This window comes from Hyla sarda, chromosome 4 (genome assembly GCF_029499605.1).
Source record: "Hyla sarda isolate aHylSar1 chromosome 4, aHylSar1.hap1, whole genome shotgun sequence".
Taxonomy (NCBI): Eukaryota; Metazoa; Chordata; class Amphibia; order Anura; family Hylidae; genus Hyla; species Hyla sarda.
Genome location: NC_079192.1, coordinates 49,527,875 through 49,554,992, shown reverse-complemented (window position 1 = coordinate 49,554,992; position 27,118 = coordinate 49,527,875). Strand labels below are relative to the sequence as shown.

General features: G+C 45.4%; 2 protein-coding genes across 7 annotated transcripts in view; one reads left to right on the top strand and one right to left on the bottom strand.

Moving 5' to 3' along the window:
* LOC130367881 (DBIRD complex subunit ZNF326-like) overlaps positions 1-7,497 on the bottom strand; it is a 112,089-nt gene extending 104,592 nt beyond the window's left edge. The window contains exons 1-2 of one of the 3 annotated variants that reach the window (XM_056570838.1): positions 7,342-7,497; positions 4,110-4,281 (exon numbers count right to left, since the gene is read on the bottom strand). In XM_056570838.1, the coding sequence (XP_056426813.1) occupies positions 4,110-4,281; positions 7,342-7,390 (221 nt within the window). In that variant the 5' untranslated portion in view covers positions 7,391-7,497. The remainder of the gene's footprint in view (positions 1-4,109; positions 4,282-7,341) is intronic. The other 2 variants (XM_056570836.1, XM_056570837.1) reach the window with 2 other exon arrangements.
* A 7,749-nt stretch (positions 7,498-15,246) lies between these two features.
* The window catches only part of LOC130367885 (A-kinase anchor protein 8-like), a 34,541-nt gene continuing 22,669 nt past the window's right edge, over positions 15,247-27,118 (top strand). Inside the window, exons 1-4 of one of the 4 annotated variants that reach the window (XM_056570845.1) lie at positions 15,247-15,484; positions 20,194-20,263; positions 20,936-21,215; positions 22,611-22,710. In XM_056570845.1, the coding sequence (XP_056426820.1) occupies positions 15,430-15,484; positions 20,194-20,263; positions 20,936-21,215; positions 22,611-22,710 (505 nt within the window). In that variant the 5' untranslated portion in view covers positions 15,247-15,429. Of the gene's footprint in view, positions 15,513-20,193; positions 20,264-20,932; positions 21,216-22,610; positions 22,711-27,118 lie in introns of all 4 variants that reach the window. The other 3 variants (XM_056570844.1, XM_056570846.1, XM_056570847.1) reach the window with 3 other exon arrangements.

The following is a 27,118-nucleotide window of genomic DNA, read 5'->3' as shown; positions in this document are numbered from 1 at the left end:
AATGATTTAAAGCGCCCGCTTTAAATCATTGAACTAAAGTGGCTTCTGCAGGGCCAGAAACAGTCTATCGGCGTATAACACGCAGATAGACTGTAAGCTAAAAATTTAAGTATAAAATATGCGTGTTATACGACGATAAATACGGTAACTTGGGTATCATTTTAATCGTATTGACCAACAGAATAAAGAAAACATGTCATTTTTATCGTAAAGTGTACAGCATGAAAACAAAACCTTCCAAAATTTGCTAAATTGCGGTTTTCTTTTCAATTTGCGCCGTACATGTTATGTCATTACAAAGTAAATTTGGTGACGCTGAAAACAAGCCTCGTATGGGTCTGTGGATGGAAATATAAAGAAGCGTTATGATTTTTCGAAGGCAAGGAGGAAAAAACGAAAATGCAAAAATAAAATTCCTTAAAGGACATCTATAGTGCAGAATAACTTATACCACTCGGTACGGGGCCGTGGCAATATACAGGAAAGGGGGCGTTCCGTCCCAGCATGACGCGGCGGCCGACACGCCCCCTCCATGAATCCCATAGAGATACAAGGAGGGAGAGTGTCTGCCGCGGCTTTCTGCTGGGGACGAAACCACTTCCGTCAGACTGCCGCGGCCCCGTCCAGGAGATCCCGGGGGGCCCCCATCGCTCGGACCCCCCGCGATCTATAACTTATCCCCTATCCTTTGGATAGGGGATAAGTTATTTTGCGCTGGAGTACACCTTTAAGGCCAAAATGGGCCTGGTCCATAAGGGGTTAAAAATCTTAACCCTTCCAGTACTTAGCTGCTGTATGCTCCACATGAAGTTCTTTTTCTTTTTAAATTACTGTTCTGTCTGTCTCTGCTGTTGCTGACACCTCTGCCCATTTTAGGAACTGTCCAGAGAGGTTTGCTAGTACTTTTTAGGGGCTGTATACTAAAGAGAAATTCAAAAAGAAAAGCATTTCCTGTGATGTCCTGACCACAGTGCACTCTGCTGACCTCTGCTGTCCATTTTAGGAACTGTCGAGTGAAGCATATGTTTGCTATGGCGATTTTCTTCTTCTCTGGACAGTTCCTAAAATGGACAGCAGAGGTCAGCAGGCACTGTGGTCAGGACATTACAGGAAATGCATTTCTTTTTGGCTTTCTCTTTAGTATACAGCCCCTAAAAAGTACTGGAAGGATTAATATTTTTTAATAGAAGTGATTTACAAATCTGGCACCAGTTGATAAAAAAAAAAAAAAAAAAAAGGGAGTACCCCTTTAATGATGCAGGACGTATATTTACGTCCTGCGCCGGCTCCCGCAATATGAAGCGGGATCGCTCCGCGATCCCGCATCATATCGCGTCGGTCCCGGCGCTCATCAACGGCCGGGACCCGTGGCTAATACCACACATCACCGATCGCGGCAATGTGCGGTATTAACCCTTTAGAAGCGGCGGTCAAAGCTGACCGCCGCTTCTAAAGTGAATGTGACCCGGATGCTCAGTCGGGCTGTTCGGGACCGCCGCGGTGACATCGCGGCGTCCCGAACAGCTGACAGGACACCGGGAGGGCCCTTACCTGCCTCCTCGGTGTCCGATCGGCGAATGACTGCTCCGTGCCTGAGATCCAGGCAGGAGCAGTCAAGTGCCGATAATGCTGATCACAGGCGTGTTAATACACGCCAGTGATCAGCATAGGAGATCAGTGTGTGCAGTGTTATAGGTCCCTATGGGACCTATAACTCTGCAAAAAAAATGTAAAAAAAAAGTGTTAATAAAGGTCATTTAACCCCTTCCCTAATAAAAGTTTGAATCACCCCCCTTTTCCCATAAAAAAAAATAAAACAGTGTAAAAAAATGTATAAACATATGTGGTATCGTAAATGTCCGAACTATAAAAATATATCATTAATTAAACCGCACGGTCAATGGCGTACGCGCAAAAAAATTCCAAAGTCCAAAAAAGCGCATTTTGGTCACTTTTTATACCATTAAAAAATGAATAAAAAGTGATCAAAAAGTCCGATCAAAACAAAAATCATACCGATAAAAACTTCAGATCACGGCGCAAAAAATGAGTCCTCATACCGCCGTGTACGTGGAAAAATAAAAAAGTTATAGGGGCAGAAGATGACATTTTTAAATGTATACATTTTCCTGCATGTAGTTATGATTTTTTCCAGAAGTGCGACAAAATCAAACCTATATAAGTAGGGTATCATTTTAACCGTATGGACCTACAGAATAATGATAAGGTGTAATTTTTACCGAAATATGCACTTCGTAGAAACAGAAGCCTCCAAAAGTTACAAAATGGCGTTTTTTCGTTGATTTTGTCGCACAATGATTTTATTTTCCGTTTCGCCGTGCATTTTTGGGTAAAATGACTAATGTCAAGGCAAAGTAGAATTGGCGACGCAAAAAATAAGCCATAATATGGATTTTTAGGTGGAAAATTGAAAGGGTTATGATTTTTAAAAGGTAAGGAGGAAAAAACGAAAGTGCAAAAACGGAAAAACCCTGTGGTCAACCACGGTTTTAGGTCCGGTTTTAAAAGCGCATACGGCGCAAAAATGAGCCGACCGGACCGAACGTTTCACTCCGGAAGGCTCATTGGAATGAATGACATACGGGAGCGCATACGGTGACATACGGGAGCGCGAGGTTTTAGCTCCCCCCTGCCGTATGCGCTCCCGTATGGGAGAAAACGTAGTGTGAACCCAGCCTAATTCAGATCTGGTGTGCTCTGCCTGACCATGATATGAGGTAAAGAGTGAAACTATTTGGAGGTGTAATGAGCTGAAGTCACTATGGGCATGACATTAATAGTGGTGAAGGTGAACGTCTTTTTACCCCATAAATTTGTGTGATGGAAACTGTGTACGCGGCCCAAATTTATTACATGGTGCAGTGTGATAAATATGGTGCTGGTACACATTTGTAGCCTCAGTACTTCATTTTGTATGTTGCCTTTTCAGTAACTTTTTCTGCAACTTTTTACCTTATGCGACAAAATGTGCAACTTTCTAAAACAGGCGGTTCATAGGGAAGCGGAACACATGGAAAGCTGAGCAACATTTCAACACTAAACAAATCGACGGACGATTCATTAGGAGGTTTTCTATGGAGATTTACCATATTGGATAATTTTACTGTGGATTTGTTTCTCTCTAGTCAGGATCCTAGATAACTGCTTTAAGCCTTTTTGCACTGTGACTGGTGTCCATTAAAGGGGTACTCCGCAGGGGAAAAAATTTTTTTCAATCAACTGGTGCTAGAAAGTTATATAGATTAGTAAATTACTTCTATTTAAAAACTTAATCCTTTCAATACTTATCAGCGGCCATATACTACAGAGAAAATTGTGTAGTTCTTTTCAGTCTGACCACAGTGCTCTCTGCTGCCACCTGTCTGTGTCAGGAACTGTCCAGGGCAACTGTCCTAGCAAACCTCTCCTGGATCAGACAGAGGTGTCAGCAGAGAGCACTGTGATCAGACTGGAAAGATCTACAAAACTCTTCCTGGAGCATACAGCCGCTGATAAGTACTGGAAGGATTAAGATTTTTAAATACAAGAAATGTTTTAATCTGTTTAACTTTCTGGAACTGGTTGATAGAGATGAGCGAACTTACAGTAAATTCGATTCATCACAAACTTCTCGGCTCGGCAGTTGCTGACTTTATCCTGCATAAATTAGCTCAGCTTTCAGGTGCTCCGGTGGCTGGAGACTCTTTCCTAGGACTGTATCCACCTTTTCCAGCCACCGGAGCACCTGAAAGCTGAACTAATTTATGCAGGATAAAGTCAGCAACTGCCGAGCCGAGAAGTTCGTGACGAATCGAATTTACTGTAAGTTCGCTCATCTCTACTGGTTGATTTAAAAAACCTTTATTTTTTTCCCTCTGGAGTACCCCTTAAAAGAAAAGAAAGTTCCTATACTGTAAATATCTCCATGCACCAAAAACAGATTATCCCAACAACATACCGTTATGAATAGTGGATAAGAGTGATCAAATCTGATACAGTTGTCCACACCAACCAATTAGGATGCGGCTTTCATTTAGTAAAAGGAAAAAAAAAAAAAAAGAAATAGATGAAAGCTGATTGGTTGCTATGGCTCCAGTTGTGGTTCTTACCTTCTTCTGATCGTTACATCAAAGTGAGACCTCCGACGTTTACGTTTTCGAGGAGGCTTATATGAGTTTGAGTCACTGTCATATCCAAAATCGAAGAAGTGCTCACCATAGTCATGTCTGTAATCGCGGGAGTCCCGAGAATAGTCAGTTCCATAATCACAGGAGTTGTTTCCTTTATAGGGACAACACAGAGACAGAAGTGAGTAAGCACTAGGGATGTAAGAAAAAATCGATTTGCGCGATTATCGCGATTTTTTCATTTGGCGATACTGAATCGATTCAAAATATTTTTGAATCGATTCTTTTAGGGATGTGGAATTTGTATCTCCTGACGCCCGGAACAGCATGTCCCGGGCATCAGGAGATACAAGTTATACATTTGTGGAGCCGGGCAGGCCGGATCTGACGCGGCGGCGCTCTGGGTGTATGGAGCGGGCTCCGACTCGTGCCGGCTCCGTACTCTGCGACCCCCGGCTGATTTCAGTAGCTGTGGGCCGCTGATGCATCACCGCCGCTAGTATCCAGTATGCGGTGCTCTGCATTGTGTATGGAGCGGGCTCCGGACTCGTGCCCGCTCCATACTCTGCAGCCCCCGGCTGTTCTCAGTAGCCGGGGGCCGCCGCTAATAGCCAGCATGCGGCGATCGCCGCGGCTGGCTATTAAAGGAGTAGTCTGGCGCGCACTTTTCTCGTTTTATCCCGTCCGGGCTGTCGCGGGACATCGCTGCGGCCGGTGATAGGCTGAAGCTCCGTGTGATGTGCCGGGCTAACAGGAAGTAAGAAGAATACAGCCCGGGGACCGAACACCTGTACCGGAGCTTCGGGTGCTCGTTGGCAGGTAAGAGAAAGTGCATTTTCTTTTATTTTGCAGCCCGGACAGGATAAAACGAGAAAAGTGTGCATTGGACTACTAGATCGCCGCTGTCAAAGCTGACAGCGGCGTCTATTGGGATCTATGAATGCTCCCAGGTGGGCGATGTATCGGGATATATCGTGATGTATCGTCACCTAGACGGTATCGCGATATATCGAATCGCCACACTGGTATCGCGATTCGAATCGTATCGCCAAATTCTTGGCGATTCACACCCCTAGTAAGCACAACTCCTTAAAGGGGTTATCCGAAGAATAAAATATCCCCCTATCCAGAGAACACTTGATAACTAGCTGATCCAACCACTAGGGTCACATGGCAGTGGGGGGGAGGTACACCTTGTTTCTTTTGTCAACATGTTATAAAATGTAGTCTCTGGCTGTTGCAAAACTACAACTCCCAGCATGCCTGGACAGTTTTGCAACAGCCAGAGGGGAAGATGGGCCTGTCCGGGATCAGGGGCTCATGCTTCGAACCTCCAAGTGAACCCATCCTTAGGGCCAATTCACACTACAGAATCTACACCGGGCCAGGGATTCCGAGGGCAGCTGAAACCGCACGGATATTGCCGGTCTCCATAGATGCCCATGTATTTTGCCTAAAGCTTGGATTTTGGATTACTGCCACTGGTCATCTGCAGGGTGTGCAATCGCAACGGGTCCCATAGGGCAGTGTTTTTCAAACAGTGGGGTTTACTAAGAGTGAAGTGTAGTTTTCTTTGTAATTTTTGATTTCCGACAGGTATTTTCCTAAGGTATTTAATAAGGTTTCCCTACATTTTTCTTTTTTACAACTGTTCTGATCTGTCTGGTTTTCCTCAGCTCAAATCCACCACATTTTCTGTGGAAACCTTAGTAAATATGTTGGGATTTTTCAAAACTGATGGGGAAACGCCCCTTTTGTCAGGACCACACCCCCTTTTCAGGTTTTTTCTTGTAAAATCGAGGGTTCTGGGTTTTTTTTTTGGTCGCAAACTGTGTTGCATGGAACGTGCGACACAGTTTGTGTGCAAAACCCAACAAAAAAAAGAGAGTCGGGATCACGTTAGTAAATAAACCCCAGTGTGTCTCCGGCTGTTGCAAAACTACAACTCCCACCATGCCCGGACAGCCCAAGGCCGCCGCGATGTTCCGCCTCGGCCGGTGATAAGCTGAGCCCACTATCATGTAAGAAGCCGGCTTCTTACATGACAGTGCGCTTAACCTATCACCGGCCGAGGCGGAACATCGCTGCGGCCTTGTGATAGGCTGACGGCTCTCCGACATTCCATTCCCTGGGAAGCAAGCCCGAACCGATGGGGAAGATGAGTTAAAGTTTATTTTGTTTACCTTTTGCAGCCCAGGCACAGGGATACAGTATAGAGCAGTGGTTTGCAATCTGCAGACCTCCAGATGTTGCAAAACTACAACTCCCAGCATGTCCGGACAGCCAACGGCTGTCCGGGCATGCTGGGAGTTGTAGTTTTGCAACATCTGGAGGTTGAAGACCACTGGTATAGAGTGTCAGCACCGGCAGCCGCAACAAACAGGAGGGCAACTCTTGCGTGTGACATATGTGAGTAGTACCCCGATGGGGACAGCGCAGCACTGGGCTAATAATTAATTGGGGGAGGGGGGCAGAACAGCGCTCGCGGGTCACATGTGATTAGTTCCCCAATGTGGGAACAGCGTGCTGCGGCTGATAATTCATTCATTCCCGAGGGGGAGAAGCCAAACCGGTATTGCGGTATGGGTTAAAATTCATTTCGCGCAGCACAGAAATTTCGGTATTCGGTATGAACCGGTATACCGGCCAGCCCTAATTCACGCTATGAAATCTCTATCAGGCCGGGGATTTCGAGGGCGGCTAGAACCACGCAAACATTGCCAGTCTCCATAGACGGCCATGTCTTTAGCCTAAAGATCGAACATGTTCATCCTTTCTGTGGAGGATTGCACTGTCCATTGATAGCAATGGGACTCTACTTGGAAATTCCATAGGGTGAACGGGCCCCTCAGGGTTTGTTCACACTGAGGAAATTTAGCAGGGAAACACAGATAGTCAGTGAGACTGTGAAGGTAGACTAGACAGTATCTGCAGGGAATTACTTCAGGACATTAGGACCAGTGGCTGAACTTAGCTTCCTAGCATAGGCAGCGTCATGTCACTGCACCGGACACCTACAGCAGGAAGGGAGCTGCCATAGCAACAGGGGGAAGGTAAGTATGGGGGAACAAGGGAGGTCAAACTACTATGGAGAGCGTCACAAAGGGAATATAGAGGTCTACAACCAATGTCTACACAACGGATTAAACAACTACAACACTCAACAGGTCCTGACAACGAGCATTCTGGGAATTGTAGTTTTATTTACACAGACCGGGCCAGCCGAGTCTTCCCATAAATCCGTCTCCGCTCCATCCGTACATGTTCAGGCTCCTGTCTACGATATTTCGCTATGCTTCCGCCGGTAACCCCGCCCACACAGCGGAGCTACTGGCTGCACTTCCCCTCTCAAGCGCCTATTTGTCGACGTCACGTGTCAATCATTTTCTCCCTCTTATGATTGGCCCTAATCTCACTGCTCCCGCCTTTTCCGGCGTTGTCTATCTGTATATACACGAAGCCCCGCCCCCGGTTTGGCGGCCAATCAAATGGTTCGCTTAAGAAAAGGGAAGGGGTGAGAGTGATCATGTGATCAGTTGCTCCTATTATCCATTGAGGTGATAAAGTTGTTTGGAAAAAAAATAGTTAAAATGTGTGTTTTTTTTTATTTTTTTTTATTATGTTTTCTCAAATGGATTAAGTAAAAAAAAAAAAAAAAACACAAAAAAATCTCTAGATTTCTAATCTCTTTTTATCCATGTGTTTTGATTTAATGCTGAAAAGACAACACATTTTTTTTTCTATGCAGTTTGTTAACCCCTTGGGTACTCAGGGTTTTTCCGTTTATACACTTTCGTTTTTTCCTCCTCACCTTTTAAAAATCATAACCCTTTTAATTTTGCACCTACAGACCCATATTATGGCTTATTTTTTTGCACCACCAATTCTACTTTGTAATGACGTCAGTCATTTTACCCAAAAAACTATGGCGAAACCAAAAGAAATCATTGTGCAACGAAATGGTAAAAAAAAAAAAAAAAAACAATAAAACTCCATTTTGTTACTTTTGGGGGCTTCTGTTTCTACACAGCACATTTTTTGGCAAAAATGACACTTTATCTTTATTCTGTAGGTCCATACGATTAAAATGATACCCTACTTATATAGGTTTGATTTTGTCGTACTTCTGAAAAAAAATCATAACTACATGCAGGAAAATGTATTCGTTTAAAATTGTCATCTTCTGACCCCTATAACTTTTTTATTTGACTGAGAACGGGCGACTAGATATGAAGTTTTTATGAGTACCATATTTGTTTTGATTGGACTTTTTGATCACTTTTTCTAAATAATTTCATGGTATAAAAAGTAACCAAAAAACGCTATTTTTGGACTTTGGAATTTTTTTACGTAGGCCATTGACCGTGCAGTTTAACCCCTTAAGGACGGAGCCCATTTTCACCTCTAGGACGAAGCCCTTTTTTGCAAATCTGACCACTGTCACTTTAAACATTAATAACTCTGGAATGCTTTTACTTATCATTCTGATTCTGAGATTGTTTTTTCGTGACATATTCTACTTTAACATAGTGGTAAAATTTTATGGTAACTTGCATCCTTTCTTGGTGAAAAATCCCAAAATTTGATGAAAAAATTTAAAATTTAGCATTTTTCTAACTTTGAAGCTCTCTGCTTGTAAGGAAAATGGATATTCCAAATATTTTTTTTTTGGATTTACATATACAATATGTCTACTTTATGTTTGCATCATAAAATTGACGAATTTTTACTTTTGGAAGACACCAGAGGGCTTCAAAGTTCAGCAGCAATTTTCCAATTTTTCACAAAATTTTCAAACTCGCAATTTTTCAGGGACCAGTTCAGGTTTGAAGTGGATTTGAAGGGTCTTCATATTAGAAATACCCCATAAATGACCCCATTATAAAAACTGCACCCCCCCAAAGTATTCAAAATTAGTGTTGCTCGCGAATATTCGCAATTCGAATATTATTCGTGAATATCGCATATTCGCGAATTTCGCGAATATAGCGCTATATATTCGTAATTACGAATATTCGTTTTTTTTTTGTTTTTTTTTTCTTCACAGTACACATCACAGTGATCATCCCTCTCTGCTTCCAGCTTGTGTGGTGTAAAGAAGGCCCTAATACTACTGTGTGAGACTGGCGTGCGAAAATTCGCATATGCGAAAATTCGCATATGCTAATTTTCACATGTGCTAATTTTCCATATACTAATTTTCACATATGTTCATTTTCGCATACGCGAATTGTCGCGTATGCGAAAATAAAACTAGAATATAACGAATATGCAAATATATGACGAATATTCGTCCATATATTCGCGAATATTCGCGAATTCGAATATGGCCTATGCCGCTCAACACTATTCAAAATGTCATTTAGTAAGTGTTTTTAACCCTTTAGGTGTTTCACAGGAAAAGCAGCAAAGTGAAGGAGAAAATTCAAAATCTTCATTTTTTACACTCGCATGTTCTTGTAGACCCAATTTTTGAATTTTTACAAGGGGTAAAAGGAGAAAATGTATACTTATTTTTGTAGCCCAATTTCTCTCGAGTAAGGACATACCTCATATGTCTATGTAAAGTGTTCGGCGGGCGCAGTAGAGGGCTCAGAAGCGAAGGAGCGACAAGGGGATTTTAGAGAGTACGTTTTTCTGAAATGGTTTTTGGGGGGCATGTCGCATTTAGGAAGCCCCTATGGTGCCAGAACAGCAAAAAAAAAAAACACATGGCATACCATTTTGGAAACTAGACCCCTTGAGGAACATAACAAGGAATAAAGTGAGCCTTAATACCCCACAGGTGTTTCACGACTTTTGCATATGTAAAAAAAAAAAAATGTGGGTTTCCCCCCAAATTTCACATTTTTGCAAGGGTTAATAGCAGAAAAGACCCCCCAAAATTTGTAACCCCATCTCTTCTGAGTATGGAGGTACCCCATAAGTGGACCTGAAGTGCACTGCGGGCGAACTACAATGCTCAGAAGAGAAGGCGTCATATTTGGCTTTTTGAGAGCAAATTTTGCTTGGGGGGCATGTCGCATTTAGGAAGCCCCTATGGTGCCAGGACAGCAAAATAACCCCCACATGGCATACCATTTTGGAAACTAGACCCCTTGAGGAACGTAACAAGGGGTACAGTGAGCATTTACCCCCCACTGGTGTCTGACAGATCTTTGGAACAGTGGGCTGTGCAAAATTTTTCATTTTCACGGACCACTGTTCCAAAGATCCGTCAGACACCTGTGGGGTTTAAATTCTCACTGCACCCCTTATTACATTCCGTGAGGGGTGTAGTTTCCAAAATGGGGTCACATGTGGGGTTTTGTTTTTTTTGCGTTTGTCAGAACCGCTGTAACAATCAGCCACCCCTGTGCAAATCACCTCAAATGTACATGGCACACTCTCCCTTCTGGGCCTTGTTGTGCGCCCCCAGAGCACTTTGCGCCCACATATGGGGTATCTCCGTACTCGGGAGAAATTGCGTTACAAATTTTGGGGGGCGTTTTTCCCTTTTACCTCTTGTGAAAATGAAAAGTATAGGGCAACACCAGCATGTTAGTGTAAAAATTTTTTTTTTACACTAACATGCTGGTGTAGACCCCAACTGTTCCTTTTCATAAGGGGTAAAAGGAGAAAAAGCCCCCCAAAATTTGTTAGGCAATTTCTCCCAAGTACGGCAATACCCCATATGTGACCCTATTCTGTTGCCTTGAAGTACGACAGGGCTCCAAAGTGAGAGCGCCATTCGCATTTGAGGCCTGAATTAGGGACTTGCATAGGGGTGGACATAGGGGTATTCTATGCCAGTGATTCCCAAACAGGGTGCCTCCAGCTGTTGCTAAACTCCCAGCATGCTTGGACAGTCAATTGCTGTCCAGAAATGCTGGGAGTTTTTGTTTTGCAACAGCTGGAGGCTCCATCTTAGAAACACTGCCGTACAATACGTTTTTCATTTTTATTGGGGAAGGGGGGTGGTGGGGGGGCAGTGTACGTGTGTATATGTAGTGTTTTACTCTTTATTTTATGTTAGTGTAGTGTAGTGTTTTTAGGTTACATTCACACTGGCGGCGGATTACACTGAGTCTCCCGCTAGGAGTTTGAGCCGCGGCAAAAAATTTCCCGCAGCTCAAATTTGTAGCGGGGAACTCACTGTAATCTGCCGCCAGTGTGAATGTAGCCTGTACATTCACATGGGAGGGGGGTCAAAACTACAACTCCCAGCATGCACTGACAGACCATGCATGCTGGGAGTTGTAGTTTTGCAACAGCTGGAGGCACACTGGCTGGAAAACCTTGAAACCCGCCGCCGCCGCACGTGGGGGAGGATCGCGAACGGGGATCCGGGATCCAGGTAGGGACCTTCGGCGCCGACTTTCCTGGACGGTTCCCCCGTTTTGCCCGGACACCGATAGGTGGGCAAAGCGGGGGAACGGAACTTTAACCCCCCCTCCCCCGGTCTGCTATCGGTTGGTCGCTCGGCCGACCAATAGCAGGGATAGGAGGGGTGGCACCCCTGCCACCAAACTACTATCCCTTTAGGGGGATCGAGGGTGTCTCGGACACCCCCGATCCCTCTTATTTTCCGGGTCACCAGTGACCCGTATGACCCGGAATCGCGCAAATCGCAGGTCTGAATTGACCTGCGATTTGCGCGCATCACGGTCATGGGGGGTCTCAGGACCCCCCTCGGCGATGTGCCGGGATGCCTGCTGTTAGATAACAGTAGTCATCCCGGCCCAATCACCGCTCCCGGAACCCCGCAACGTACATGTACGTCGCCGCGCGCCAAGTGACACTTCGCGGCGCCGTACATGTACGGCGCTTGTTGTGAAGGGGTTAATTAACAATATATATTTATAGTTCGGGCATTTCCACATGTGGCGATACCACATATGTGTATATATATTTTTATTTACATGTTTTTTTTTTTTATGGGGGGTGATTTAAACTTTTATTAGGAAAGGGGTTAAATCACACTTATTAACTTTTTTTTTTTGTTGCAATGTTATAGCCTCTATACGGGACTAAAACATGCAGTACATTGATTGCCAGCAATGTTCAGTGCTATGCCATAGCATTACATTGATCAGTGTTATCGGCAGTCGATTGCTCAAGCCTGGAGCAATCAATCGCCGATTGGATGCGTCGGAGGCTGGTAAGGAACCCTCCACTTGCGTCCTAGCTGATCGGGACTCCGCGGTGGTCCCGATCAGCCCTACTGAGCTGCCGGGATTGCTTTTGTTACATTTTAGACGTGGCGATCAACTTTGATTGCTGCGTCTAAACGGTTTATAGAGCGCGTCACTGCGATCGGTGACGCAAACTATTAGCTGCCGGGAACAACCCGATATGACGAGGGGTCACCGCCTGACCTCGTGTTATATCGTGGGAGCGGGCGCAGGACGTCCCCAAGAGATTAATATAGGTCACAAATGCACACAAAAAAATAAATAAATAAACATCTTAGTGCTGGTACACACTGCGTTTAACAGTGATCTGTCATCCTCCGTTTAGCACTAGTGCCTGGGATAGTGCAGTGCATACTTATCGGAATGTTAGTGCATCATGTGGTACAGTGTATAGAGTAGGGAACCTGTGCTGTATATTGTACTGTCATGCTATGTATGATGGTAATTTATTGTTTGATTTTTAATAACAACTGAATGGCTACCCAAGCTCTATCAATAAACTTTTGTCTATCCTGTGGATAGGGGATGCGTTAATTTTCGCCGGAGATCTCCTTTAAGTGGACTGTACAACACAGAAGAGTGGTCTGTTGTGTTGTACAGTCCACTTAAAATATTTTATTACAGACAGAATCATCATACAGTCTTTGAAATAGGCATGGTGCGGTGGTGGGGGGTGCGGTGGGGGTGGTGTGGGGGCGGAGCATAATCGGATTATCGGCAAGGTAATTGCCGATACCGATAATGTCCAAAATCGTGAATTTTGGCCGATAATATCGGCCAAACCGTTAATCAGTCGATCCCTAATGTTAAACTATGTAAAAACTGTAATGCAACAACAATAAGTACACCACGTAATACAGCAAGAAACTAATATACTTCTATAGGGAGAAAAAAGTGTATACCACAGCTTACGTTTTTTTTGTGGTATAGAAAAAAGTGCAGAAGCTTTCTATCCCGCAAAAAAATTAAATAAATAAATAATAATAATAAAAAATACGCACAAACGTACAGGGGACAAATACAGGTCCAAACTGACATACTTTTTGGCTACTTTTACATAATGGAAGTCTATAGGAATTTCCACCGTGCAACAACAACAACAAGTATATCACATCATACCGCAAAAAAGCAAGAAACGAATATACTTCCATAGGGAGAAAAAAAGTGTATACCACAGCTTACGGTTTTTTGTGGTATACAAAAAAAAGTGCAGAAGCTTTCTATCCTGCAAAAAAAAAATAATTTTATAAAATACGCGCAAACGTATAGGGGACAAATACAGGTCCAAACTGACATACTTTTTGCTACTTTTACATAATGGAGGTCTATGGGTATGTTCACATGGTGGAATTTCCGCAGAAATTCCGTTCAGCAAAGTTTACTCAACGGAATTGTGTAATTCTGGCGGTTTTTCTGTGTTCTCAGAACACAGATTTCGGCCAAAATTTAAGCCCCATTAACTTCAATGAGATTCTGCTGCGGAATTACGCAAAATATAACACTGGTCTTATATTTTTGTGCAAAGCGGAATGCCCGCTGTGGAGACTCCGCTGTATGAATGGGACTGTGGAATCCCAATCAAAAACAAGAGGCAGTAAATTAGCAGGATTTTGTCGGCAGAATTTCCGCCAAAACTTCACACGGAAACTCCGCCATGCGAATATACCCACTGGGTATGTACCAAAGCAAAGGTTTAGGTAGTATTTAAATGTATCTCCCGACATACTGCTGTGGTATACATGTGAACTAGAGATGAGCGAACTTACAGTAAATTCGATTCGTCACGAACTTCTCGGCTCGGCAGTTGATGACTTTATCCTGCATAAATTAGTTCAGCCTTCAGGTGCTCCCGTGGGCTGTAAAAGGTGGATACACTCCTAGGACTGTATCCACCTTTTCCAGCCCACCGGAGCACCGGAAAGCTGAACTAATTTATGCAGGATTAGGCATCAACTGCCGAGCCGAGAAGTTTGTGACGAATCGAATTTACTGTAAGTTCACTCATCTCTAATGTGAACCAACCCTAAGATGCTTTATTAAATTTTTTTTATGCATTTCTGACCTGCATTAAAAAAGTCCAATAGCAAAAAAATGCATGTGCCGTGTTTCTACCTTAAAATGAAAACTGCTCGGTCAAAAAAAAAAAAAAGCCAAAAAACACGGTATTATATAAACCTCGGGAGAATTTATTATTTTATTTTAAACAACTAATTTTTTTTTGTTCTGTACGGTTCCCATTGACTCCCATGGTTAAAAAGGGTGCATTCACACCACGTTTTGTACATACGGGTGCCGGGGGAGGAGCAAACCGGTCGGCTCAGTTTTGACCCGTATGCGGTTTCCTGACCGGACCTAAAACCAAAACTGAGCCAACCGCAGCCACTGTTTGACTCCTGTCGGATCATTAAAGTAAATGGAGTCACGGGCTGATCCGGCCAGGGTACGGGAGCGCCCGGTTTGCCCCTCCCCCCGCCGGATCCGGCACCCGTATGTACAAAACGTGTTGTGCATGCACCCTAATACAGTTTTTCACTCGGACCAAAAACCGTGGTAGACTACAGTTTTGGGCACGGGGAAAAAAAACTGACAAACCTGTACAGGATGCAAAACGGACACAACCTGATGCATCTTTTGGCATACGGTTTTCAATACAGTTCCATGCAGTTTTCACTTTGAAAACGTATATGGGAACTGTATTGCAAAAACGTGGTGTGAATGCAGCCTAAATGCCTAGTCTTCGAACAAGTGACTGTTCACCCTGGCGAACCATATTTTTTTTTTCTTACAAACAACTTTCTTTCAATCAACTCACTGTAAAACAGGGTCAACTGATCACATGATCATCCTTACCCCAGCGACCTATTTGATTGGCCGCCAGATTAAGTGCGAGGCGGGGTTTCCTGTAAACGGAAGAAGATGCAGTCAGCGCCGGAAAAGGCGGGAGCAGTCATATAGTGGCCAATCATAAGAGAGAAAAATGAATGACAAGTAACGGCGACCAATAACCGTTTGAGAGGCGATCAATAAGCGTTTGAGAAGGGGAAGAGCGGCCAATAGCGCCGCTGTGTGGGCGGAGTTACCCGTGGAAGCAAAGAGAAACCCATTTTGCCATACATTGAAGCGTCAACATGTACGGGAGAGGCAGAGACGGATATAAGGAAAGAAGAAGAGACGGCGGGCCCGGTCTGTGCGAAACTACAATTCCCATGATGTACTTTGTCAGGATTTGTTGTAGTTGTTTAATAGTTATGTAAACATTGGCTGCAGTCCTCTATATTCCCCTTGTTTGTCATCCAAATTTTCCCCATACTCAACTTTTCTTATTCCTATGGCCGGGTTTCTGGAGGAGCTGTTGCAAAACTACAACTCCCAGCATGCCCGGACAGCCAAAGGCTGTCCGGGCATGCTGGGAGTTGTAGTTTTGCAACAGCTGGAGGCACCCTGTTCAGAAAACACTGCCCTATGTCCCCCATTGTGATCACACCTCATTTCCAATGACATTGGGCAGAACAATGCCATTAAAGGAAACCTGTCACCAGATTTGACCCTATATAACAGGCGGCAGCACACTATATAGGGTACAATAGGCTGATGTCCTCCTGAACATCCACGATAATGCAGGATAGTAGTTTTAAAAGTGTCCAGCACCGTTTGGTAATAAGGCCCCAGTAGTCGCAGCGCTCGGGGTTGTACTCAATCCCAATTTGGCGTAAGTGACAGCCCGGGCACGGCCCAGAAGCCGCCTCTTGCCCAGGGAAATTGCTTCTTCTGGGCCCCTTCACGATTTCAAGGAGCAGAGCGGTGACATCACATAGCTCTGTGACTAATTCCGGATTCCACATGCCCCGTCTGTCACTTTGTCCTCATTACCATACGGCATGGGAGACTCATTACTGTATAGTGCGGATGCTCAGAAGGACATCTGCATATGGTAAGAAACCTTATTTTACCCTATAGAATATGTTGCCACCAGTTATACAGGGTTAAATCTGGTGACAGGTTCTATTTTAAAGGGTACCTTTCATCCCAATTATTATATTTTTTTAAATATATTTTATATTAAAGGACAACTGTAGTGGTACACATTTATATATGCCCAAGCCTCAAAAATAAACAAAATAAACTCATACATACCTTCCTACGAGCCCCCGTTGGTCCAGCATCGGCATCACGGTCCGGCAGTGCTGACGTCATTCCACTTCCTGGAGACGGGGACGCCGCAGAACCGTCCTGTAGCGATGTCCCGCCCGACCTGTGATAGGCTGAGCCCACTGTCATGTAAGAAGCCGGCCAGAGCTCCTTACATGACGGTGGGCTCAGCCTATCACCGACCGGGGCGGGACATCGCTACGGCTGGTGATACGCTCTGCGGCATCCCCGTCCCCAGCAAGTGGAATGTCGTCAGCACTGCCGGACCGTGATGCCGGTGCCGGACCAACGGGGGCTCGTAGGAAGGTATGTATGAGTTTATTTTGTTTATTTTTGAGGCTTGGGCATATATAAATGTGTACCACTACAGTTGTCCTTTAATGTATAGATAACTTTCCAATTGCATGTTATTAAAAAATTTTTTTTTCTATTTAATTTTCCACTTAAAAAAATGACCACAAGAGTACTCCCTACCAGTCTTGGCCACAAGCCCTTTTTATAGATTTCTGACTCATGCTGGGGTCCTAAATCTCAGACTGCAGCCAGGACCCAGACAAGCTCAGCTGGCAGCTCTGAATCTTCTCCTCTGTTTACAACTGCATGTGCAGAGAGAAGAAAGATGGAAGCTCAGATAGTAAAATGAATGAGGGCATGCATTAATGCAGGAGTATGCCCTGCTGTGCTATGAGCACAGTGCTGGCTCCTGCGTGTCTGGTTCCCAGGCAGGGAGCAGCGCTGAACTTGTCTGTGTCCCGGCTGCAGTCTGAGATTTTGGACTCCAGCATGAGTCAGAAATCTTTAAAAAGGTCTTGCGGCCAGGACTGGTAGGGAGACCTCTAGTGGTCATTTTTTCAAAGTGGAAAATTAAATAGAAAGAAGCAACCAGGGTGCTTCCAGCTGCTATAGAACTACAACTCCCAGTAAAGGCTGTCCAGGCATTCTGAATCTTGTAGTTTTTCATTAGCTGGAAGCACCTTGATCAGGAAACACTGTTTAAAGACACGTAGATTCTAGAGGTGGGATTCACATGTCAAGGACATTTATAGATAAGTAGTATATGTATGAGAGGAATATCTGTTTGAATTTGCAGTGATGCATCACCTTCCCCAGCCAGGAATTGGTTGTCACCCAGTTTCCCCAAAAAAGCTGTAACTAAGGATTGGCGCTTGTTTGCAGAGCCCTAACAAGGCTCGATTAATTGAGGTTTCCTGTAAAGGAGTAGTCCAGTGGTGAACAACGTATTCCCTATACTAAGGATAGGGGATAAGTTGCAGATCTCGGGGGGTCCGACTGCTGGGGCCCCCCGCGATCTCCTGTACAGGGCCCCAACAGCCTGCGGTAAGGGGGCATGTTGACCACCGCATGAAGCGACAGCTGACACGCCCCCTCAATACAACTCTATGGCAGAGCCGGAGCGCTGCCTTCGGCAATCTCCCGATCTGCCATAGCAATGTATTGAGGGGGCGTGTCGGCCGCCGCTTCGTGCGGTGGTCCACACCCGCTGTCTGGCCGGAGAACCTGGCCCCCGTACAGAGAGATCGTGGGGGGCCCCATCGGACGGACCCCCCGCGATCTCAAACTTATTCCCTATCCTTAGGATAGGGGATACGTTTTTCACCACTGGACTACCCCTTTAAAAGGGTTATCCAGGAATTTAAAAACAAGGTTAATTTCTTTCAAAGGCTGCTACCTGTCTGTCTCCAGGTTGAGTGTGGTGCTGCAGCTCTGATCCATTGAATTCAAGTGAAGATAGACAGGGGGCGGTCTTTGAAAGAAATTAGGTCTGTTTTTCGATTCCTGAAGAACCCCTTTTAAAGGGGTTTTCCAGAAATATAAAAACAAAGCAAATTTCTTCCAAAAAAAACAGCACCACGTCTGTCCCCAGGTTGTGTGTATTACTACAACTTGGCTACACTCACTTCTATGAAACTAAGCTGCAATACCACACACGACCTGGGGACAGATGTGGTACTGTTTTTTTATTTTTATTTTTTTTATTTTGGAGTAATTAGCTCTGTTTTTCAAATAATGGATAACCCCTTTACGCAGATCAAAATGGCATGATCAGCCACCGAGCAAGCTTTTACTTATTTGTCGGCTGATCGCTGGGCCCTCTTACACACGGGATATTAACCTATTCTGCCAAAAATTGTAATAGGGCCCTGTTTTTAACATGAACAGGTTATCCTCTGATTAAGTTATTCTCTCGCCACAGGATATGCAACACTTAGCTCAGTGTTTTCCAAACAGTGTGTCTCCAGCTGTTTTAAAACTACAACTACCAGCATGCCCGGACAGCCAAAGGCTGTCCGGGCATGCTGGGAGTTGTAGTTTTAAAACAGCTGGAGAAACACTGTTTGGAAAACACTGAGCTAGCTGTTTCATTTGGGTCCAAACTGATGGGACCCCTACGAATCTCTAGATCGGAGGTCCTTAAAGGACATCTGCAGCGGTACAAACACTTATCCCCTATCCTCAAGATAGGGGATAAGTGTTTGCACGCGGGGGGTCCGAACGCTGGGGCCCCCGGCGAACTCCTGTACGGGGCCGCGGCTCTCCCGTGCAGAGGGCGTGCCAGCCGCAGCATGACGTTGCGCCGGCACGCCTCCTCCATACATCTCTATGGGGCAGGCAGCGTTCGTGCCTCCCCGCATCCCCCGTAGAACTGTATGGGGACGGGGAGGAGACGGGGCATCACCGTCGACCTCTAGGTCGACGCTACGTCACCATGGGCGCTAATGCCGGCGCCCCGTTAGGGAGATCGAGGGGGGTCCCAGTGGTCGAACCCCCCGCGATCAAACACTTATCCCCTATCCTGTGGGTAGGGGATAAGTGTAATTCCGCTGCAGTTGTCCTTTAAAGGGGTCAACTGGCGACAGAAAGATTTGTAAATGACTTCTATTTAAAAATCTTAATCCTTCCAGTACTTATCAGCTGCTGTTATGATCCACAGGAAGTTCTTTTCTTTTTGAATTTTCTTTCTGCCTGACCACAGTGCTCTCTGCTGACACCTCTGTCCATTTTAGTAACTGTCCAGAGCAGGAGAAGTTTGCTATGGGGATTTGCTTGTACTCTGGACAGTTCCTAAAATGGACAGAGGTGTCAGCAGAGAGTACTGTGGTCAGACAGAAAAGACATTCAAAAATAAAAGAACTTCCTGTGGATCATAACAGCAGCTGATAAGTACTGGAAGAATTAAGATTTTTTTTAAATATGAAATTTATAAATCTGTTGTATCTTTTTGGAACCAATTGATATAAAAAAAAATGTTTTCCATTCGATTACCCCTTTTAATTGAATGGATCGGCAGGTATATGCTTTGCCACCATTCCTTTCACTTTCTATGGGACATCCAAACAGGGCAAAGTTCAGCTCTTATGAATGTTTGAAAGTCACATAGGGGGAGATTTATCAAAATCGGTCCAGAGGAAACGTTGCTGAGTTGCCCATAGCAACCAATCAGATCGCTTCTTTCATTTTTCATAGGACTTTTCAAAAATGAAAGTAGCAATCTGGTTGCTATGGGCAACAACTCAGCAACTTTTCATCAGGACAGGTTTTGATAAAGCTCCCCATAGAGATTACAATGAGCTCTCTCTGGGCATAAGTGTAGCCGCAATGCCTCCCATCCACCTGATCAGTTAGATATAGGGGATACGGGATATTTTATTCTTGGGGTAACCCCCTTTAAGCAGTTGTGCTTACTAAATCATGTCTCTGTCCCTTTTGTTTTCCCCATAAAGGATATGGTTATGGTTGGGACTTATACCCAGAACCTTGGATGTCCCCCTATGATGGACCGAACAGAGGAAGGTAAGAACCACAACTGGAGCCAACGCCCATAGCAACCAATCAGCTTCCTGTTCTTCATTAAAAAAAATAAAAAAATAAAATGAAAGCCACATCCTGAATGATTTCTTTGAGCTGGCCGGCTTCCTTCCAGGACATCACTACGACCTTCTGAGCACAGAATAAAAGAAAGCGAATCAGCAGGCGTCTATGTGAACTAGAAATAACTTAATTGGTAACTCACAATAGGCACACCGTAGGCGTAAGTAGAAAAGGGAAGTCCATATTATCCGCCAAAAACCCCATCCCCTCCCTCCAAAAGGAGGTGATGGCAGGACAATCCCAAACAGCATGCAAAAAGGTATCAACCTCTAGGTATCGCTGTATACAGGAGTTCTCTGTGGCACAGCTAGGACCACTTCCCCATAGACCCCCCCCCCGCTTGTCTTACCAGGTTGAGGCCCAATGTTTGTTGAGGTCAGTATACCTATAGATTTGGCTGTGTGAGGATGGGATGTTGCCATACACCAGCATCTGTCTAAGAACCACATCAAGGGTAGACATCTTCTGTAACATTACTATTTTTAAATATGCATAAATGATAATATCCAGTCATCCTGCAATTGCTATTTTGGTTTAATAGAAAACACTGGGACAATTCATGAATAATTCTTATTTTTTTTTTCTCTCTAGCAGTTACTATGACCGACAAGAAAGAAGCAGATACAGTTATTCTGAGCCTGAACAAGGATATAGAGGACAGAGAAAGCAGCGTCCACCTCATCATGCATCACCACGGGGGAGAGGTGACCCAAGAGGGGGCTTGAGGGGTAACTTTCGGCCATCTAGACCTGCAAGAGGTGCAAGACATCCTAATCATCCACCAATCTCAGATATGGAGCAATTCCAGCAACTGAAGCCGTTTGTGGATAACTTTTACTTTGGGGGAGGGTTCAACATCCAATACAAAAGGAAAGTGAGTGCTGTATCTGTATTAATACACATGAAAAAAATGGTTTAACCGTATGATGTGATTTTATACTAGAAACAATTCATCAAAGGGAGAATATGATTCGTCACAGAAACCAGATTGTGGCACACAGAGTAATACAGATCTATACAGCCCAAGAAGGGCCAATACTGCCTGTTTTATATTATTATATTTAGTATCATTATGGGACAACAGTGGGTATTAACAATCCTAGGTTGTAAACCCATTGATGGCTTCGCCCTTTGACATCTTATCCCCTATCCAAAGGATAGGGGATAAGATGTCTGATCGCGGGAGAGCGTCGGGCGCTGCGCTGGAGGCTTGTGACATCACGGTTATCACCACGCCCCCTAAATTGAAGTCTATGGGAGGGGATGCGTGGTCGTGACGTCACAAGCGGGGCCTCCACTCCGCATTGCCAGTCATTCGGCATGGAGCGAAGTTCGCTTTGTGCACCAGATGTCTGGGGTGCCGCAGCAGAGATCGCTGGGTCCCCAGCGGCGGGACCCCTGCGATCACACATCTTATCCCCTATCCTTTGGATAGGGGATAAGATGTCTAGGGGCGGAGTAATCCTTTAATACTGTAAAGCACAATACAATGCAATACTTAAGTATTACAGAGGGAATCAGAGGAGTCTCAATAGTCGGACCAAAAAAAAAATCTGTAAATTTTACAGCCAAAAAGCAAACATACAAATTTTTTTTTTCTCCTACATACTGCCACTTTATTCAAAGTCAGTGGGGCTGGGGAAAACAGCTGAGCACTGTACTCTGCTGACTTCATCAGCCCTATAGACTAGTGTTTCCCAACCAGGGTGCCTCCAGCTGTCGCAAAACTACAACCCCCCCCCCCAGCATGCCTGAGCATGCCTTTTGGCTGTCCAGGCATGCTGGGAGTAGTAGTTTTGTAACAGCAGGAGGCACCCTGGTTGGGAAACAATGCAATAGAAATTTAAAGGGGTACTCTGCTGGAAAACCTTTATTTTTTATTTTTTTTATTTTTAAATCAACTGGTGCCAGAAAGTTAAATAGATTTGTAAATTACTTCTATTAAAAAAATCTTAATCCTTCGTACTTATCACCTTCTGTGTGCTCCACAGGAAGTTATTTTTGAATTTATTTTCTGTCTAAGCACAGTGCTCAGAACACTGTGGTCAGACAGAAAATAAATTCAAAAAGAAAATAACTTCCTGTGGAGCATACAGAAGGTGAGAAGTACTGGAATGATTAAGATTTAATACAAGTATATTAAAAATCTGTTAAACTTTCTAGCACCAGTTGATTTAAAAAAAAAATTCCACCGGAGTACCTCTTTTAAAGGAGTGTCACTGGTGCACTACTACATGTTTCTTTTGACTTTCTCCTTTTTTCCCTTAAGGGAAAACAGAATAAAACATCTGACGGAGGACAGCCTCCTGAGAAAAAGATGAAGACTTCAGCAGAGAACAGCAAGTCTGAGGAGCCGGGATCAGAGGGAGGTGAGGTGGAAATTTACCCAGGGGTCAAAGACTAACAATGGGTATTGGAGGGATCATATACAAGGTTGAGCGTGTTGTGGTGGGTATGCTGGTAAACATCTGACTTGGAACCTCAGAGTAGGGATCAGCATTTCCTGTAAGGATAGAAAAGGATAGCTTTGAAATCTAACATGACAGAACATTATTATTGTGTGGTTGTGACTGCATAATCACCAACAGGTGACAGCTGTGCCTGACAGGTGTCACTCTGTGGCTGTGTTTCACAACTAGGGTGCCTCCAGCTGTTGCAAAACTACAACTCCCAGCATGCCCGGACAGCCAAAGGCTTCTATTAAAAAATATTAATCCTTTCAGTACTTATCAGCTGCTGTATACTACAGAGGAAGTTCTTTTCTTTTTGGATTTCTTTTCTGTCTGACCACAGTGCTCTCTGCGGACACCTCTGTCCATGTCAGGAACTGTCCAGAGCAGCATATATTTTCTATGGGTATTTTCTCCTGCTCTGGACAGTTCATGACAAGGACAGAGGTGTCAGTAGAGAGCACTGTGGACAGGCAGAAAAGAAATCCAAAAAGAAATTAACTTCCTCTTTAATAAACAGCAGCTAAGTACCTGGAGGATAACTATTTTTTAATAGAAGTAATTTACAAATCTGTTTAACATTCTGGCACTAGTTGATTAAAAAAATAAATGTTTTCCAATGGAGTACTCCTTTAATAGTGTAAGAACCCATGCCTCCCAGTTCCTGAGATTTGTTCTGGTCCTGTCACTTTACATTCTCTACATATGAATGTCTGTGTTTTAGCCACTTTGCTGCTTTGTATGTTCTTTTTTTAAATTAAATTTACGGAATGTACAAATATGTTTAAAGGGGTACTCCAGTGGAAAACACTTTTTTTTTCATATCAACTGGCTCCAGATAGTTAAACAGATTTGTAAATTACTTCTGTTTAAAAAGATCTTAATCCTTCCAGTACTTATCAGCTGCTGTTTACTACAGAGGAAGTTGAGTGGTTCTTTTCTGTCTAACCACAGTGCTCTCTGCTAACACCTCTGTCCATTTTAGGAACTGTCCAGAGTAGGAGGAAATCCCCATAGCAAACCTATCCTGCTCTGGACAATTCCTGACGTGGACAGAGTTATCAGCAGAGAGCACTGTGGGAAGACTGAAAAAGACTCAACTTCCTGTGGAGCATACAGCAGCTGATAAGTACTGGGAGGATTAAGATTTTTTGTATAGAAGTCATTTACAAATCTGTTTAACTTTATGGCACCAGTTGAATTGAATTTTGTCTATCGGCTCCATTGGGGGACACAGACCGTGGGTGTATGCTGCTGTCTCTAGGAGGTGTGACACTATGGTAATAAAAAAAAAAAGTCGGCTCCTCCCAGCAGGATATACCCACCTTCAGGCCCTGAGCTAATCAGTTTAAGCTTAGTGTCTGAAGGAGGTGGACATGGTCTGGAATTCTCCAGACCAGGTCTTCTGATTTTTTTTTTTTGTTTTCCTAGTATAGGGACGTGTTAGTTTTTTTTATTTTTTATTCCTTTTTCTTTTCTGTTTTCAGGTGGGGACTCAGGGACTCAGGTTCCCTGTTTCCCCATTGCGAGTAAGGGGGCACAGACATTGCGTATATGCGCTGTTAACCCCCCCTCGCCCACGGTCAGCGCCTGGGTGTGTACCTCATGGGTCCGGGTCCCCCTATTTCCCTGATCGCCTCGCTCGCGCACAGCAGCCAGGCGTGATGCTTGCAACCTCTGGAGACCCCCTGTTTTTGGCCCACCTTTTCAGGTTATGGGGCTGGCTTATACTGGGGCTGGACTTTTATTCTGGGGGAGCAGTGGCATCTGAGGGGGCACGTACTCTGTTTTCACTGTGTGTGTGTGTGGTTACTGTGACTACGACCGCAGCGCTTAATATGCGGCTGACAGCCGCGGCGCTGGTACAGGCCGGGCGCACTCTGCGCCGGCTTACTTTCATTTTCTCCGGCAGTCTCTGCTGGCGTATTTGCCGCCCGCTCTGTTCCCCCGAGCGCATATGCGGCTGACATGTGCGCTCTGGACAAGGAGCGGGCGCCATTACAGCTTCTTCTTGGCCTGTCTTTAGCTCCGCCCACAGGGCTGTCGGAGCTCTTCAGCGGCGCGAAGTAGCCTCCAATCAGCGCCGTGGGTGCGATTTTTCAGTCAGAAGGGATCCAATTAGTGTCTCTGCTTCAGACACGCCCCCCTCTACTATTGGCACGCCTGTTTCTCACACTATCTGCATGGAGCCGTTCTCCTCACTGCAGCTGCCAGGGGACACAGACTAGGGTGAGAAAGTTCCTGTCTTTTTTTTCTCATAATGTCTGTACCCACAGCTGTTCCTCCCTCTAAACAGAAACCTGGAACGTCAGTGACTTATTTTGTCTGTAAGCACTGTAGTACCAAGATGCCTGGCTCTACCGAGCCGACTTGCTCTGCCTGCTCCACTGCTCCCCCAGACCCCCTGGTACTCCCTGATGCCCTTTCGGTTCCGGTGGGTTCAGCCGCTCCACCAGCCTTGGTTTCTTCCCTGACCCAGTATATGGCTGACTTGACCCAAGTCTCCCGTTCGGTGGCTGAGGCCTCCCGGGAAGTGGTGTCCGCCTTGAAGGGGTCTTCCCTGCGCAGGGCCTCTGAGAGGGCCCGCTCCTCGTCTCCACATACTTCACGCTCTCACAAGCATCCTAGGGGTGCCTCGTCTGACTCTTCCATTGAGTCTTCAGATAGACGTGAGCGTTCCCCTCGTGGGTCCCGCCCCCCCTGTCATCTGGGCACAAACGTCTCTCCTCCAGAGGACGTTCTCGGAGCCACCGCTCTGCCACGCCAGAGCCGCGTACCCGGTCAGGGTCGCCCCCCCCTCCAGGACTGCCTCTACTCGTTCACATTCTCCTGGTGGACGAGGCTTCCGAGCCGGCATCTGACTCAGAGGACCGCTCGGACTCAATTGAAACGGTGAACTCATTAGTGACAGCCATAAGAGACACCTTTCACTTAGAGGACCCAGGATCTTCGGATGTCCCTCCAGGAGTATCCTTTCATCCTGCTTAGCCAGCACCTCAAAGGTTCAGCTCTCACACTGACTTTGACGACATTCTGGAATCTGCATGGAAACATCCAGACAAGAGGTTCCCGGGAATCAAGACGATTCAAGAACGTTATCCATTTAACAAGGACCTTGTCACTAAGGTGGTTTCCCCTCCCTCAGTGGATCCACCAATCTCCCGGATCTCTAAGGTGACTACACTGCTTCTGGCAGATGCTGCCACCTTCAAGGATCCCACGGACAAGAAGGTAGAATCTTTAGCGAAGTTTGCCTCTGAAGCAGCTGGCTCTTCTCTTCTTCCCATCTTCGCCTCGACATGGGTGTCCAAGGCCCTGTCGGAGTGGTGCCAAAAGCTCCACCAGGATATCTTAGCGCGATCCCCCCCAGAGGATCTATCTGCTCTGGCTCTCCAATGCTCTAAAGCTGGGGACTTCCTGTGCACAGCTTCCATGCAGTCAGCCCGTTGTTCTGCCTTTGCTGTGGGTCACCTAGCTGCTCTCCGCCCCTCTATGTGGCTTAAAGCTTGGAATGCGAATGCCGCTTCCAAAATGTCTCTCACTGAGCTTCCTTTTACGGGCGGCCGTATTTTTGGCAAACGCCTTGATGAGATTATCTAGGCAACGGGAGGTAAGAGTTCCTTGTTACCTCAAAATAAGGCTCGCCCTACTTCCCAAAGGAAGTCCTTTTCCTTTCGGACCTCTGGCTCCAGCAAAGGGTCCGGGCAGGCGCCCTCGCGGGAGAAGAAGGCTCCCTCGTTCCGAGCATGCCCCTCTTGGAAGTCGAACTCCAACCGGTCCGGCCGTTTTGCGCCGAAATCAGGCAACCGCAAACCCACTTCTGCATGAAGTGAGGCCCCCACCCATGTTTCTTCTCTGGTGGGAGGTCGTCTCTTACTTTTTCGAGACATCTGGACTCTTGGGTCAGGGACGTGGTGTCCAACGGTTACCGAATTGAATTCGCCTCCCTTCCGAGGGATCGCTTTTTTCGATCCCGGGCCCCCCGGTCTCCTTCTCTGGCGAAGCAATTTCGAGCAGCTCTCCAGTTTCTGCTTCTCCAGGGGGTTATCGTTGCCGTTCCTCCAGGGGAACGGTTTCAGGGTTTCTATTCCAATCTTTTTGTGGTTCCCAAGAAGGACGGTTCTGTGCTACCAATCCTAGACCTCAAGCGTCTCAACCGTCATCTTCTTATTCGCCACTTCCGAATGGAATCTCTCCGTTCGGTGGTGGTGTCCCTGGAACAAGGGGAGTTCCTTTCCTCGGTGGACATCAAGGATGCCTACCTCCATGTGCCAATATTTCCAGGCCATCATCGGTACCTCTGCTTTGTGGTTGCGGAGGGGCATTT